This window comes from Battus philenor, unplaced genomic scaffold (genome assembly GCF_028537555.1).
Source record: "Battus philenor isolate CCGP_79_NKW_IND1 unplaced genomic scaffold, ilBatPhil1.0.hap1 SCAF_23, whole genome shotgun sequence".
Taxonomy (NCBI): domain Eukaryota; kingdom Metazoa; phylum Arthropoda; class Insecta; order Lepidoptera; family Papilionidae; genus Battus; species Battus philenor.
In genome coordinates this window covers 2,763,144-2,779,042 of record NW_027181686.1, presented here as the reverse complement: position 1 = coordinate 2,779,042, position 15,899 = coordinate 2,763,144, and the positions used below count along the sequence as shown (strand labels likewise).

At 32.7% G+C, this 15,899-nt stretch overlaps 2 protein-coding genes across 2 annotated transcripts in view; one reads left to right on the top strand and one right to left on the bottom strand.

Moving 5' to 3' along the window:
• Flo2 (flotillin-2) overlaps positions 1–15,899 on the top strand; it is a 394,067-nt gene that overhangs the window by 299,784 nt on the left and 78,384 nt on the right. The window lies entirely within an intron of this gene.
• Positions 1–15,899, bottom strand: part of LOC137924327 (uncharacterized) — a 37,929-nt gene that overhangs the window by 4,398 nt on the left and 17,632 nt on the right. The window contains exons 6-7 of the mRNA XM_068767723.1: positions 7,733–7,963; positions 6,083–6,631 (exon numbers count right to left, since the gene is read on the bottom strand). Of these exons, the coding sequence (XP_068623824.1) occupies positions 6,083–6,631; positions 7,733–7,963 (780 nt within the window). The remainder of the gene's footprint in view (positions 1–6,082; positions 6,632–7,732; positions 7,964–15,899) is intronic.

Here is a 15,899-nt window from a genome sequence, read left to right as displayed (position 1 = left end):
GGTCCACGATAGTGGATCTCAACACATACACTGATAGTACCTATTTACTTACATCAATACTATCTAATAATATCAAAACATTTACATTATTTATAAAAGTACCTATGAAGTAAAAAAATTATTATATATGTTTGTAAAATTGTGTAAGTTGTAGGATGTTGGTATTCGCTTTGTGGTCGCAATACATTTTGAACATACACTAAACTACACTACAGTTATAAATTTACAGGATATCAATATCAGGTAAGTAGGGGGGTCTACCCAACACGGAAAAAACATGGCAGGGGGTCTACGATACAAAAAAGTTTGGGGAACTTCTGCTCTAGACTAATATATACTACGTATATATGTTGTATGCGAACATTGTCACAACATATGGCTGCTGGGTTTATGAGGTTATGGAGTGAAGAGTACGGAGTGGCGTCAGCGACGGACGTCCAGCTAGGAAGTGGACAGATGACCCTTGTGAAGGTCGCCGGAAGACGCCGTATGCAGACCACTTCCGACCGGTCCCACGTCCAATATTGAACGTCCTTTAGCAAGAATGATTGGACGTTTTTCAGAAAGTACACGCTCTGCAGTTAATTACGTAATAAACATAGAGATAAGAGTTTTTATAAAGACATCGCCCTCTATATAACACCACGCGACTCGTTAATATAATAATTGAGATATGAAATTTAAATTTGATCATTTGTTTTAATTGTTTTTATAAAAATAAGATAGGTCCCGCACTGGACATATTACAGCTGAAATGATGATAGTAATTTAATTCTTAAACTAAAATCTTTTCATCGCCCATTAATTGTAATTCAGGTAAAATAATAACAATAATTTTATGTATGCGTTAGAATCTATTTAAGTAATTATTACAAAATTCTCCAGTTATTTTTACACGTTGACTAAACCGCAAGATGGCAAACTTGTTATACAAATAGCCAATAATAAGGATATAACTCCCCTCTTTTAAATACAATATTACTTTAATGTATGTTGGGAATACAAAATGATTACTGAGCGAGGGTTTTCGTACTAGGTAACAGTAGTTTTACACAAAAGTCTTTAAATATATGTTGCCAGTGATGACGTGGTCGCTTACGATGGGCCTTATAATAAAGCTCAAGGTCAATCAATAGAGTTATGGATGGAGGCTGAGAGTTTTGATCAGAAATAAGGAGATCATACGGAGCTCGAAGAATTGCTATTTCCCTGCAGTAAAGGGACCGCATTACTCGTGCAGCGTCTGCCGTTGGGGCCGCATGGTTCTCAAGTGGCTACTAAAAGCCGGTAGACGCAGGTAGACATGGTCAGGGCCTCTACTAGATGGATCGAAGTCATAATCAAGGTCGCGAGATATCGCTGGATGCGGGCAACACTAGACCAGTCATTGGGGCGGTCCTTGGAGACCTATGGCTTGCAGTGGGGCGTGTACTGCTGAAACAAATGAAAGAATGAACTATAAAGTTCATGGTTTCGGTTTTTTTTTTGTTTTTTATTTGTGCAATTAATAGGGTTAATCAGTCGTTAGTGCTGGTGGGAAATGACGAGTGTTATAAGGAATGAGATTGTTTTTTTTTGTTAATAACAATATTAGCAATATAGCAATAGCATTAGTAATAATATTGTTTTATTTTGTTAGATTATATTTCACTTCGTTCACTTTTACTTCGTTCATTAATAACAATTTTCCGTATACCATTTATATACAGAATGATGAGTAATAGATGTAAAGGCTTTGAAGGCGGTATTCATCACTAGAAAATATTGTTTCATTTATGCGCAAAAAACTGTAAAACTTTTACACCTACTTCCAATCATACTGTATAAAGTGATCACGATCAAATATGTTTTATTATTCTATTGTGATACTACAGGCCAATAACTTCTGGCTGTATGAAGTAATCAGATTAAAATGCTTCTTCTTAATATGTACTATTACTAATGTAATAAATACTGTGACCTAAAAGTATGTAAATAATTTGTTTATGAAATGTACATTATTTATTCTTACAAATCTATTTCTTTCTTGTTCAAAATATTCCTCGTCTAATAAAACGCACTTTTGCTAACGCTTTTCCCAGTCCACAAAACAGTATAGCCTTCAAGATGTTCGATTCGATTTTTATCTCTTCAGTCGTAACGGCGTCTCCGCATTAGCCGTTTGAATTGTAGTTGAATAGAAGTCGCACGAACCCAAATCAGGCGAATATGTTGATGGCGGAACGATATCAGTCTAGTTTTTGACATTTTTTTTCCAAAAAAATTTTGACAGCAGTCTAGACTTCACGCGTTTAAGTACAAAACATCCTACAAAATGCTTTAGGTTGAGCCAAAAGATAATCCAAATTTTTAACAAACAGTCGCTTGGCAAATGTTATAGACATTCCTATCAATCTAGGAAAAAATTTACCTACATTCAACAATTTCACATTACTTTTTGATCAAAGAGTAGTATGTTATGTCACTTTAAAGTATGTGTGACGTAAATTACTTGACAATAGTGTTTAGAACTGTTATCATAAATTGATGACTATATATGTTATTAATCTATTACCGATAAACTTTGCCATTAGAGCCAAAATACTATATTTGTAGACATTAAGATAAATGTAACAATCTATGTATTAGAGAACTAACATTGTGGAATGATATAAAACATGTTATCATATATCAATCATATATAATTATTTCACAAACTGTTAATTATATAAGATTATATCCTGTGACCTAATACCACTAGGACACCATTGCTCACAATCATTTATATTTATATGTTTTATAATATAACCAGCAAAGTTAGTGTACTCGTATTTTAGGCTAGGCAGTATACTTTGTGTATATTATTAAAACGCAATTACGGCTATGAGACTGTAACTCGCGATTATGAAACATACAAAAATAATATCAAATAAATTTCCTAAGTTTAGACGTGACATTTTTAGTTACACGAGAACGACTAAGTGATAGATATATACTCGGGATTTCTCTTCTTGTCCTTTTCAGCCGATTGACACGCACTGAAAGGAATAAGCCTCCCCCAAAGATCGTAACGATGACTGGGGGTGCGCTCTTCGAATCCAGAGACATCACGCGACCCTAAGTCGTGGGTCAACTTAGCGGAATACCAACGCCCCAAATCTCTACTACATCGAATCAGGGATTAGGAGAGCCATTGACGAAAAAAGTTTTTTTTTATTTATTTTGTCGCCATCTAAACCTCTACCACCCATGTAAAGATGCGCAGTGCCCTGGAAACGGAATAAAATTAAAAATAGATTTGGAGAGCATCGCCTTAATGATGGGCGACGACAACCTTCGCCCATCATTCCTATCGTTTGCTCGTAGGGTGGTGAGTAACACTGTGAATAGAAATAAAACAGTATAGATAAATAGGCATCAAATATTAAATAAATTGCACATATAAAAGAACAAGTCAAGTAATAATAGGAATTAAAAAAGTAAAACCCAATAAAGAAAACCGTGATATAAAAAATAGGATAAGTAAGTAATAAAATAAAGAATAAAAAATGTGCCTAGCCACCTAAGAGTAATAAGATGATGGAAAGAAAGGCGATGAAAGCAAGAAGGAATGAAAGAATAAAAAAATGCAAGGTATTGTGAAGGATAAAAGGATAAAAGTTAGTGAAGAATAAAGATAAAATAAATGAAAAACTTATTTTGTGAATAAAGACCCTGATCCCAACAAATTAGGAGCACGAGAGGCCCCCAATAGTGGGGGCCATAAAAGAAAAAAAAATCTCTACCGCCTAAAGGCTGTCTTTTCACCTAAGTACCTTTTACATTTTTGTTTACATAATAATCTTATAATGAATTACTTATTAAAACAATTATTACATTTATATTACATGCCTATTTATTACAAAATTTCCTATTATTTTTTTAGACAAATTTTCTTATTATTTCTATTTTTCTTTTTATTTTATTATTCTCCATATTTACGACGAAAGAAGGTAACTCATACAGTTCAGCGAATTTGGAAGTTGAAGTAGCAGTGGGCAGCCTACATATCGGACTGAGCAGATGGCTGTTGTTGTGGTAAAGTTCTGGAGTAGAAAAATAGAATCGGCAAAGAGCGTAAGACGCCTGTCCACACGGTGGACAAAAACTTGGATGCATAGAAGACTGTCTATAGGTATATATATATAGGTCTTTCTTGTATCCAACTTACTGTCCTTTGATAGGAACGACTAGATGTTATGTTTTTCGAAAATTATACGTTTAATGAATTTAATCGATTATGTAATGAACATACAGATAATTTAATATAAACATCGCCCTATATTAATCTCTCAACGACTTGTTATATCTATATAGATAAGAAATTTAAATTGATGGTTTGTTTTGAATGTTTGTTAAAACGGGGAAGGCTTACAGATAACAACAATATATATATATGTATATATATATATATATATATTATTGAATTCGTCATATCATCCTTATATCTGAATTAATGGTAATTCAAGTTAATTAAAACGATAAGTTATGTAAACATTGGAGTCTCCTTAGATAATTATAATAATCATGTAAATAGATTCTAATGTTTACAAAACATCTAGTTATCTTTGCGTGTTGACTAAACCAAGTGAAGGAAAACTTGTTAATTGAATAGCCAATTACATGAATAAATGTTGTTCTTCTTAAAATAAATATTATATTTTCTAGAATATATTTAATTAGATATTCTTAAGCTTGTCATTGTTAAATATGTTTGATCTTTCCCATAAGTGGTAAAGATGTACCATATGTTTACCACATCTGGTAAAGATAGATATAACATTTTATTTCAATTAATACTTTATAAAGCTAGAGCTTACAATAATTAAATTAGACCACTTACAATTTACAATAGTATAAAGCTTCCACGCTAATTTATACAGATAAATGAAATTCCAAGAGTCTTTATGTGATTATAAAATAACCGCTTTTTACTATACTCATATGTTGGTACATATACCAAAATTTCATTATTGTAATTTTTTTTCTGTCTGTCTGTTCATTTTTTCCGACTAATCTCTTAAATGGCTGGGTAGATTTTGATGGGACTTGTATTGGCAGCTGATGTAATAAGGAGTAACTTGAAGTAATTTTATTTTAGAAAAATACTTAAACGAAAAAAAGTCTAAATAAATTAAATAGTTTTCATTGGATTCCACGCGGGGTAAATCGCGGATACAACTAGTTCAAAATAAGATGCATAACAAAAATAATAATAAGCAAATACAAAATGTAAACAGTATATTCGTAAAATAAAAATAAGGTAAAAATCGACAAAAATGGGAATTAGAACGAAAGTCAGTCAGCAAGATAGTCAGTAATAGAATATATAGGATATGAAATTAAGACCTTTAAAATAACGTTAACAGTATTGGGGTAATGATCCTTTAAAATGAATTAGTAATCGGATATAGGTGTAAAAGATTTAAAAGGTACAGTCAGTACAAAGTCAGCACGAATAGACAAGAAATAATAATTAATTTGAATATGTAGTAATTTGATTTGAAAACGCTTTTTATTTATAATCGTTCCGCTGTAATTCCAAAAACCATTAACTTTTTCAATAGGATTTACCACACATTAATTGACAACGAATGAGCTTTTCATTGACCTGTTTAAAACTATTGCATCTATAACTAATAATTCTCTAAAAAATAACTAAAATATTTTGTGAAAGGCACTCAAAAATAAAGCTACAGAGTCACGGATTCACAACTAGCTTAAACTATTGTAGACAAATATCTATGTCTCGTTCTATATTAAATTAGGTGTTCCTTATCAATATTTGTGTTCATTTATTACTAAAATTAAATCTATATACGTTTCTATTTGTTCATAAAGACACTTCATATTTCATTCCGTTATAATACAACCAAACTTTGCAATCCTTCCTCCCATTCGGTGTTAAGACTTCATCTGTTTTAAAGTATATTTTCTTATTATTTTTAGATCGCCTGCTTTCGTATGATTTTGTGTTCATCGTTCTATGTTTTATTGGTTTGTAAATTGGTGTTTTTATAGTATTATAATGGTTGTTACTGTACTGTGTAAAATAAGGATTTACCGGTACATATACGGGTATTGCGTTTTGTATCCTATTTATGTTCTTATACGGATTTTTTTGGAACTTGTATTCTGAAATATCATAAGGATAGGATTTCCAGTTGTTCTGTTCGCCAGTGTACGGTATGTTGGCGTCTGAATTATGAAATTGGTGGATAGGGTTATATGAATTTGGAAGCGATTGCTCTTTTTTCGAAGAACTTAAATTCGTTGATAAAGGTTTTGCTTTATTTGCTTCTGTCTTCTTTATATATCCAGGTGGAAAACCTTGAGATAGACTGGGGAATAGGCTAGCTGTTTCATATAAAAGGTCTTGTTTATCTTCTTGTATGAGCTGAATTTTCTTTGGTGTATCTATGTCAGTTGTATTAGTGTTATGTCTGTAACTATGATCGCAGTGGGCTTCCTCAGGGTTACTTTCTGACCAATCCTCTTTTATCATGTCTGCGGCTTTTTCTGCTATCATAATGATTGGTGCGTTTGTGTTTCCACTGACTATTGTCGGCATTATACTACCATCTACTACCCTCAACCCTTTTATACCGTAAACCTGTAAATAATAAAAAAATATAATTATTTTTATTTAGTTGTGTTGCATCAAATTGAGATATAATTGAGTTTTGTATTTAAAGTTATCATGTCATGGACGAAGACAATGTAAAACATAGAAGAATTACTTGTATTTTTTATGTGCTTAATTGTCTTCTGGTGTAGGTGTAGATAGGTGGGTTATATGTATATGGAGACGAGAAACTTTGTTAACATTATTTTTAATATACGAAAACTATACAAATTGTTTTAGTAATAATTATTTATTCACATGTAATATAATGTTTTCTGTAGTTTTCAAAGTAAATAAAAATAATGTAAAAATGTCCTTACGAATGAATTATTATTAATTAAAAATGTTTCCTTGAAGTTATTTCAGTTTTGTTTTTATTGTATTCAACTTTCTTAGACGACAAGATTTGCTGAACGGAAGTTGGTAAATATGAAAAATATGTAAAGATTGTTACGTAATAAATACAAGTGCTATCATCATTATCATCGTCATCTCAGCAGTGAAACGGTCTCTGATGACTACTTCTAGACCTCAAACATAGATGCTCAACAAGGTCGGTTTGAACCTTCAAATTAGTCTCTCTACCTCGTGGGTAAAATCCTACGTCACGCTGTAGTATTCATTCCCGAACTCTAAGGTCTCATCGGCCATCTTTTCTGGCGCTATGTAGTTTGTCCACTGCAACTTCAACATGCCACTCGCTGGGCCATGTTAGCTACTTTCGTCTATCTACGTATTTCCTCATTGCACGTCGAACGACAGTAATTCCTAGCATAGCCCTCTCCACCGCTTGTCATTAAGATTGAAGTGAGAGATTCTGATTTCACTGTAATTGTTTTATTAGGTGAACAGTAATGTTTTAGTTACAATATAACATTTTTTAAATTCGTGACAATGGTGGTATAAAATAAAAGTATTTTTATAGTAAAAATGCTGGTATATTTTTGATAGTAGGTCTATATTTTGATATTATTTTATTTAATAAACTGGTTATGAATATTTCTCTAGGATTATATTCAGCAGGCACAGCGAGAGTTAAGTGAAAGGTTTATAATTATTTATTTGTTAATCTGTTTATTTAATACGTACTCTTAGCCTCGGATCGACCACTGCGTCGGGGTTATCAGCTGCGCCCATAGAACACGTTCCAACTGGATGATAGATCGTCAGCGAGTGGTGTCTGGCCTGACATTCCAAGTGTTCGTCGGACATCAGCTCGTGTTGGGTACAGCCAGGATTCCTATTGGGGTTTGGTCGAGCGTTCAGCTTCTGCAGAGCAGGTTGCTGGACTAAAGAGTGGACGACGCGAGCTCCCTCTATCTGGAATAACGTTGTATTATTTACAAATAAAAAATAAAATTAAATGTGTAGAATTCAATAAAACTGATATCTGCACTATCGAACGAACTAAGCAAGCTTCAATCACTTCATTACTCTAATTAATAAACGAGTCGTTACCAAACCTATATATATATACATATATATATATATATATATATATATATATATATGTATATATATATATACATATATATATATGTATATATATATATATATATTATTTGGGCCCCGTTTTTGAGGAATTCTCGTGCTCCCCTGATGTGTGTAAGCAGGGACATTATTCATAAAAAAAAGTTTTTGTTATCCTTATCGTTCTCTTCCATTCCTTTCCTTACATTGTTACCTATCACATATCGCCTCTCTTCATTCCTTTTCCTACAGAATACTGTAACAATTCTAAATCTATATTTATTTACGTCTGCTCTTACCGAAATTAATTAATTTAATTAAAATTGAAGTGATTATTTGAATATTGTTAATCAGCAAAATAGAGGTAATTTAATAATTCTTTACTTGTTTTATGAATAAATATTGCGATTTCCGATAATATAATATCGCTATTGCACGCAAACCTATATCCACCAGTTGACGTCTTAATGCTGAAATAATGATGATTATTGCTCGTAATTAAGAAAGCAAAACATCGTAAAAAACCAAAATATATTTTATTATTAATATTAACAATCCAAACTATAGCTCTTTCATGGTCATATTACATTGATCTTTGTCTGCGATATTAAATCGTTCTACGAACAATCGCCGTAAAGCATTCCCGACTATAGTTGATTATCCACAAAATATGGAAACCAGTATCGATAATAAATTGGAAGAAATAATATTCGATATAAACAATTTTCAATATTGCTCAGTAAGAAGAAAATTAAAGCATAATTAAAATTATAAATATATGTATAATATATATGTGACAAGAATATTTACCAGTATTTTTAAATCCATTGGATCCTGAAAATAGTTTGGATATATCCGCGGCGGTGTGTACGGGTTACTATCTTTAAGTTTAATATAACCTCGATTAATGTTATACGTAAGAGAACTGTAATAAAATAGTTATTAACATAGTATTATTTTTAATTACCTTATAAATATAATAACATGTAATCGCTGTTATAATTTTATTTACACAAACAACGCACTGTTATTAAAGTGAGCACACGCGGCCTGCTCCTACGCATCCACACATAGAACTGATTGCGGACTAAGTGCGTACAGAATACACGATACTATGTTATATCATCCGCACTATAACGGAAAGGACTGCCTACAATTCTATAACAATAATTTTATTTAAACGTATCCCAATTTTATTATTTATTTATTATTATTAACACTTTTTATACACCATAGGTAATGAATAGAAGAAAAAAAAGAAACAATTCTTATGATTCAATAGGCGGTCTTATCGCTCAAGGCGATCTCTACTAGACAACCTATGGATGGAGATGAGAGACATGAAGGAAAGGGTAGTTTAGGGCGTACGTACATACAAATACATACATATTTACAAACGTACCATACAAATGCATATAATTATATATATATATATATACATATATGTGTGTGTATATATATATATATATATATATATATATATATATATATATATATATATATATATATATATATATATATATATATATATATATATATATAAAGGCTGGCGGGCGGTGCACTTTAAATTAATGCACGTAGAGTGTATTACTCGTACATAAGATTGCATCCCGGGAATCGGATCCGCGACCTACCGCAATCGCAAGTGTTAGTATTAAACTTATACTGTATATTATTTATATCATTTAGGCGCTGACCTTCTTAAAATTATCTGCCTACATTGATAAAGTCAAGTCAACATTTTAATTCTTCTCTATAGAATGCAGATAAATTTTCGTGGACCTTTAGTAATTATGTTTAATGGAATCAGGCGTTACCTTGCGGAAGTCCATCCTGAATAAGAAAAGGACCAATATTTACCTACTTCCGCACATGCAGCGGTAGACGTGAACCAAAGTGCACCGCCCGCCAGCCCGCTGATAAATGCGCATGTGGCAAACAATGCGAATTACACAACTACCACCGCTAAATCACTCAAAACGTGTTTCACCCCTCCACGGGGCATCTTCAGGAGTTATGTTACACCGATTAGTGCCAAACACAGTCTCTGTGTTTATCACTAATCGGTGTAATTTGTTGCACGACTACCACTGCATGTGCGGAAGTGGCTAAATATTGGTCCTTTTCTTACTCAATATTATATAACAACCGACATAGCCCATTGAATTGGCAATTTGAAGTTGCAGTGAATTTTAAGTTTCTGGTCAGATCCAAAAGAAAACATAAAATAGATAAAACTGTACAGTGATATAAAGAAATGATTTACTGTAGTATTTTAGGAGCGGAAGAGAAATTAGGGAGGTGGTGTGTATAAAGATGGAGACAAGTGAGACAGGAGAGTGAGATATTGTGACGAAAAATAGATGACTGATGAAAGAAATTGTGAAAAATGTAAGAAAATAAAAATAGAAATGAAAATAATTTTTAGGCATTTTAGGATAAATATCGTGTATCACAAAATACTACTATGACATTCATCATCGTCAACGTGGAACGTCAAACGGAGTTACTGACCGATAATCTACGCTCTAGAACCTCAGGACCCCGGCGGCACTGTCACTTTCCAATCGCCTGGGCGATATGAGTTACTTTCTTCGTTCGTCAACGTATCTCCTCATTTTTGGTTCGTTTTACCAGAATGATCACGGGCTTTGCACTGTAATGAGAACATAATCATAATTACGAGAATTCATTATTAAAGTAGCAAATTTAAAAAAAATGTTTAATAAAGTGACCGTTCTGAAATACTATTTGGGGGAGGGGGGGGGGGGGCAATGACTGGCCAGTAATTCTTAACTAAGAAATACGTCAAGGCAGCTAATATCTTTTAAACCATTAAGTAGCTTATTAATCATGTAAATTTTATAGATTAATCTATCTTATCTTTTAAGTACCGTTGCTACGATAAAATTATTGTTCATTTTTATATGATCACGTGATTTCTAATCTGCTTTATTTGCACATTACAGTTTAAATTTTGGAAAATGACTACAAAATATGATGAAACGGTGATGAAAGAAGTATTTGAATTTGTTATATCTGAACAAATTCAAATACTCCTTTCATCACCGTTTCAACTTTAGGTCCTATGATGAACATACAATAAGATTTTTTATATTAAATGTTATTAAATATTTATTATATTAAAAATAATTGACTGCAGAAAAGTGCATGTAAATGCGTATTTGAATAAAAATATTTTAAATATAAGTCGAACGTCTTCCGAATACATCTTTAGCGCTAGTTTATATTGAAAAATGAGATAGTGTTAAATTAGTAAACACAGACTATATAAGGAACTATTATTAAAAAAAATATATAACAATATTTCATTATCAATTCTTGTGACGTTAAGACTACCAATAAAATGTATGACAAGCGTAGATTAAACAAATCGTATCTAATACAAGGTCAAGTTGCAATGTATTGTCTAGACCAGTGATTCCCAAAGTGTTCTATATCGACCCCTAGGGGTCTATGACAACCTGCAAGGGGTCTATGTCAGCGAAAAAAAATTTGGGGGTCCATGAAATGAAAATGGGGGTCCACGATAGTGGATCTCAACACATACACTGATAGTACCTATTTACTTACATCATACTATCTTATAATATCAAAACATTTACATTATTTATAAAAGTACCTATGAAGTAAAAAAAATATTATATATGTTTATAAAATTGTGTAAGTTGTAGGATATTGGTATTCGCTTTGTGGTCGCAATACATTTTGAACATACACTAAACTTCACTACAGTTAGAAAGTTACAGGATATCAATATCAGGTAATCAAGGGGTCTACCCAAGACGGAAAAACATGGCAATGGGTCTACGACTCAAAAAAGTTTGGGGAACTCTGCTCTAGACTAATATATACTACGTATATATGTTGTATGCGAACATTGTCACAACATATGGCTGCTGGGTTTATGAGGTTATGGAGTGAAGAGTACGGTGTGTCGTCAGCGACGGACGTCCAGCTAGGAAGTGGACAGATGACCTTGTGAAGGTCGCCGGAAGACGCCGTATGCAGACCACTTCCGACCGGTCCCACGTCCAATATTGAACGTCCTTTAGCAAGAATGATTGGACGTTTTTCAGAAAGTACACGCTCTGCAGTTAATTACGTAATAAACATAGAGATAAGAGTTTTTATAAAGACATCGCCCTCTATATAACACCACGCGACTCGTTAATATAATAATTGAGATATGAAATTTAAATTTGATCATTTGTTTTAATTGTTTTTATAAAAATAAGATAGGTCCCGCACTGGACATATTACAGCTGAAATGATGATAGTAATTTAATTCTTAAACTAAAATCTTTTCATCGCCCATTAATTGTAATTCAGGTAAAATAATAACAATAATTTATGTATGCGTTAGAATCTATTTAAGTAATTATTACAAAATTCTCCAGTTATTTTTACACGTTGACTAAACCGCAAGATGGCAAACTTGTTATACAAATAGCCAATAATAAGGATATAACTCCCTCTTTTAAATACAATATTACTTTAATGTATGTTGGGAATACAAAATGATTACTGAGCGAGGGTTTTCGTACTAGGTAACAGTAGTTTTACACAAAAGTCTTTAAATATATGTTGCCAGTGATGACGTGGTCGCTTACGATGGGCCTTATAATAAAGCTCAAGGTCAATCAATAGAGTTATGGATGGAGGCTGAGAGTTTTGATCAGAAATAAGGAGATCATACGGAGCTTGAAGAATTGCTATTTCCCTGCAGTAAAGGGACCGCATTACTCGTGCAGCGTCTGCCGTTGGGGCCGCATGGTTCTCAAGTGGCTACTAAAAGCCGGTAGACGCAGGTAGACATGGTCAGGGCCTCTACTAGATGGATCGAAGTCATAATCAAGGTCGCGAGATATCGCTGGATGCGGGCAACACTAGACCAGTCATTGGGGCGGTCCTTGGAGACCTATGGCTTGCAGTGGGCGTGTCTGCTGAACAAATGAAAGAATGAACTATAAAGTTCATGGTTTCGGTTTTTTTTGTTTTTTATTTGTGCAATTAATAGGGTTAATCAGTCGTTAGTGCTGGTGGGAAATGACGAGTGTTATAAGGAATGAGATTGTTTTTTTTGTTAATAACAATATTAGCAATATAGCAATAGCATTAGTAATAATATTGTTTTATTTTGTTAGATTATATTTCACTTCGTTCACTTTTACTTCGTTCATTAATAACAATTTTCCGTATACCATTTATATACAGAATGATGAGTAATAGATGTAAAGGTTTTGAAGGCGGTATTCATCACTAGAAAATATTGTTTCATTTATGCGCAAAAAACTGTAAAACTTTTACACCTACTTCCAATCATACTGTATAAAGTGATCACGATCAAATATGTTTTATTATTCTATTGTGATACTACAGGCCAATAACTTCTGGCTGTATGAAGTAATCAGATTAAAATGCTTCTTCTTAATATGTACTATTACTAATGTAATAAATACTGTGACCTAAAAGTATGTAAATAATTTGTTTATGAAATGTACATTATTTATTCTTACAAATCTATTTCTTTCTTGTTCAAAATATTCCTCGTCTAATAAAACGCACTTTTGCTAACGCTTTTCCCAGTCCACAAAACAGTATAGCCTTCAAGATGTTCGATTCGATTTTTATCTCTTCAGTCGTAACGGCGTCTCCGCATTAGCCGTTTGAATTGTAGTTGAATAGAAGTCGCACGAACCCAAATCAGGCGAATATGTTGATGGCGGAACGATATCAGTCTAGTTTTTGACATTTTTTTTCCAAAAAAATTTTGACAGCAGTCTAGACTTCACGCGTTTAAGTACAAAACATCCTACAAAATGCTTTAGGTTGAGCCAAAAGATAATCCAAATTTTTAACAAACAGTCGCTTGGCAAATGTTATAGACATTCCTATCAATCTAGGAAAAAATTTACCTACATTCAACAATTTCACATTACTTTTTGATCAAAGAGTAGTATGTTATGTCACTTTAAAGTATGTGTGACGTAAATTACTTGACAATAGTGTTTAGAACTGTTATCATAAATTGATGACTATATATGTTATTAATCTATTACCGATAAACTTTGCCATTAGAGCCAAAATACTATATTTGTAGACATTAAGATAAATGTAACAATCTATGTATTAGAGAACTAACATTGTGGAATGATATAAAACATGTTATCATATATCAATCATATATAATTATTTCACAAACTGTTAATTATATAAGATTATATCCTGTGACCTAATACCACTAGGACACCATTGCTCACAATCATTTATATTTATATGTTTTATAATATAACCAGCAAAGTTAGTGTACTCGTATTTTAGGCTAGGCAGTATACTTTGTGTATATTATTAAAACGCAATTACGGCTATGAGACTGTAACTCGCGATTATGAAACATACAAAAATAATATCAAATAAATTTCCTAAGTTTAGACGTGACATTTTTAGTTACACGAGAACGACTAAGTGATAGATATATACTCGGGATTTCTCTTCTTGTCCTTTTCAGCCGATTGACACGCACTGAAAGGAATAAGCCTCCCCCAAAGATCGTAACGATGACTGGGGGTGCGCTCTTCGAATCCAGAGACATCACGCGACCCTAAGTCGTGGGTCAACTTAGCGGAATACCAACGCCCCAAATCTCTACTACATCGAATCAGGGATTAGGAGAGCCATTGACGAAAAAAGTTTTTTTTTATTTATTTTGTCGCCATCTAAATCTCTACCACCCATGTAAAGATGCGCAGTGCCCTGGAAACGGAATAAAATTAAAAATAGATTTGGAGAGCATCGCCTTAATGATGGGCGACGACAACCTTCGCCCATCATTCCTATCGTTTGCTCGTAGGGTGGTGAGTAACACTGTGAATAGAAATAAAACAGTATAGATAAATAGGCATCAAATATTAAATAAATTGCACATATAAAAGAACAAGTCAAGTAATAATAGGAATTAAAAAAGTAAAACCCAATAAAGAAAACCGTGATATAAAAAATAGGATAAGTAAGTAATAAAATAAAGAATAAAAAATGTGCCTAGCCACCTAAGAGTAATAAGATGATGGAAAGAAAGGCGATGAAAGCAAGAAGGAATGAAAGAATAAAAAAATGCAAGGTATTGTGAAGGATAAAAGGATAAAAGTTAGTGAAGAATAAAGATAAAATAAATGAAAAACTTATTTTGTGAATAAAGACCCTGATCCCAACAAATTAGGAGCACGAGAGGCCCCCAATAGTGGGGGCCATAAAAGAAAAAAAAATCTCTACCGCCTAAAGGCTGTCTTTTCACCTAAGTACCTTTTACATTTTTGTTTACATAATAATCTTATAATGAATTACTTATTAAAACAATTATTACATTTATATTACATGCCTATTTATTACAAAATTTCCTATTATTTTTTTAGACAAATTTTCTTATTATTTCTATTTTTCTTTTTATTTTATTATTCTCCATATTTACGACGAAAGAAGGTAACTCATACAGTTCAGCGAATTTGGAAGTTGAAGTAGCAGTGGGCAGCCTACATATCGGACTGAGCAGATGGCTGTTGTTGTGGTAAAGTTCTGGAGTAGAAAAATAGAATCGGCAAAGAGCGTAAGACGCCTGTCCACACGGTGGACAAAAACTTGGATGCATAGAAGACTGTCTATAGGTATATATATATAGGTCTTTCTTGTATCCAACTTACTGTCCTTTGATAGGAACGACTAGATGTTATGTTTTTCGAAAATTATACGTTTAATGAATTTAATCGAT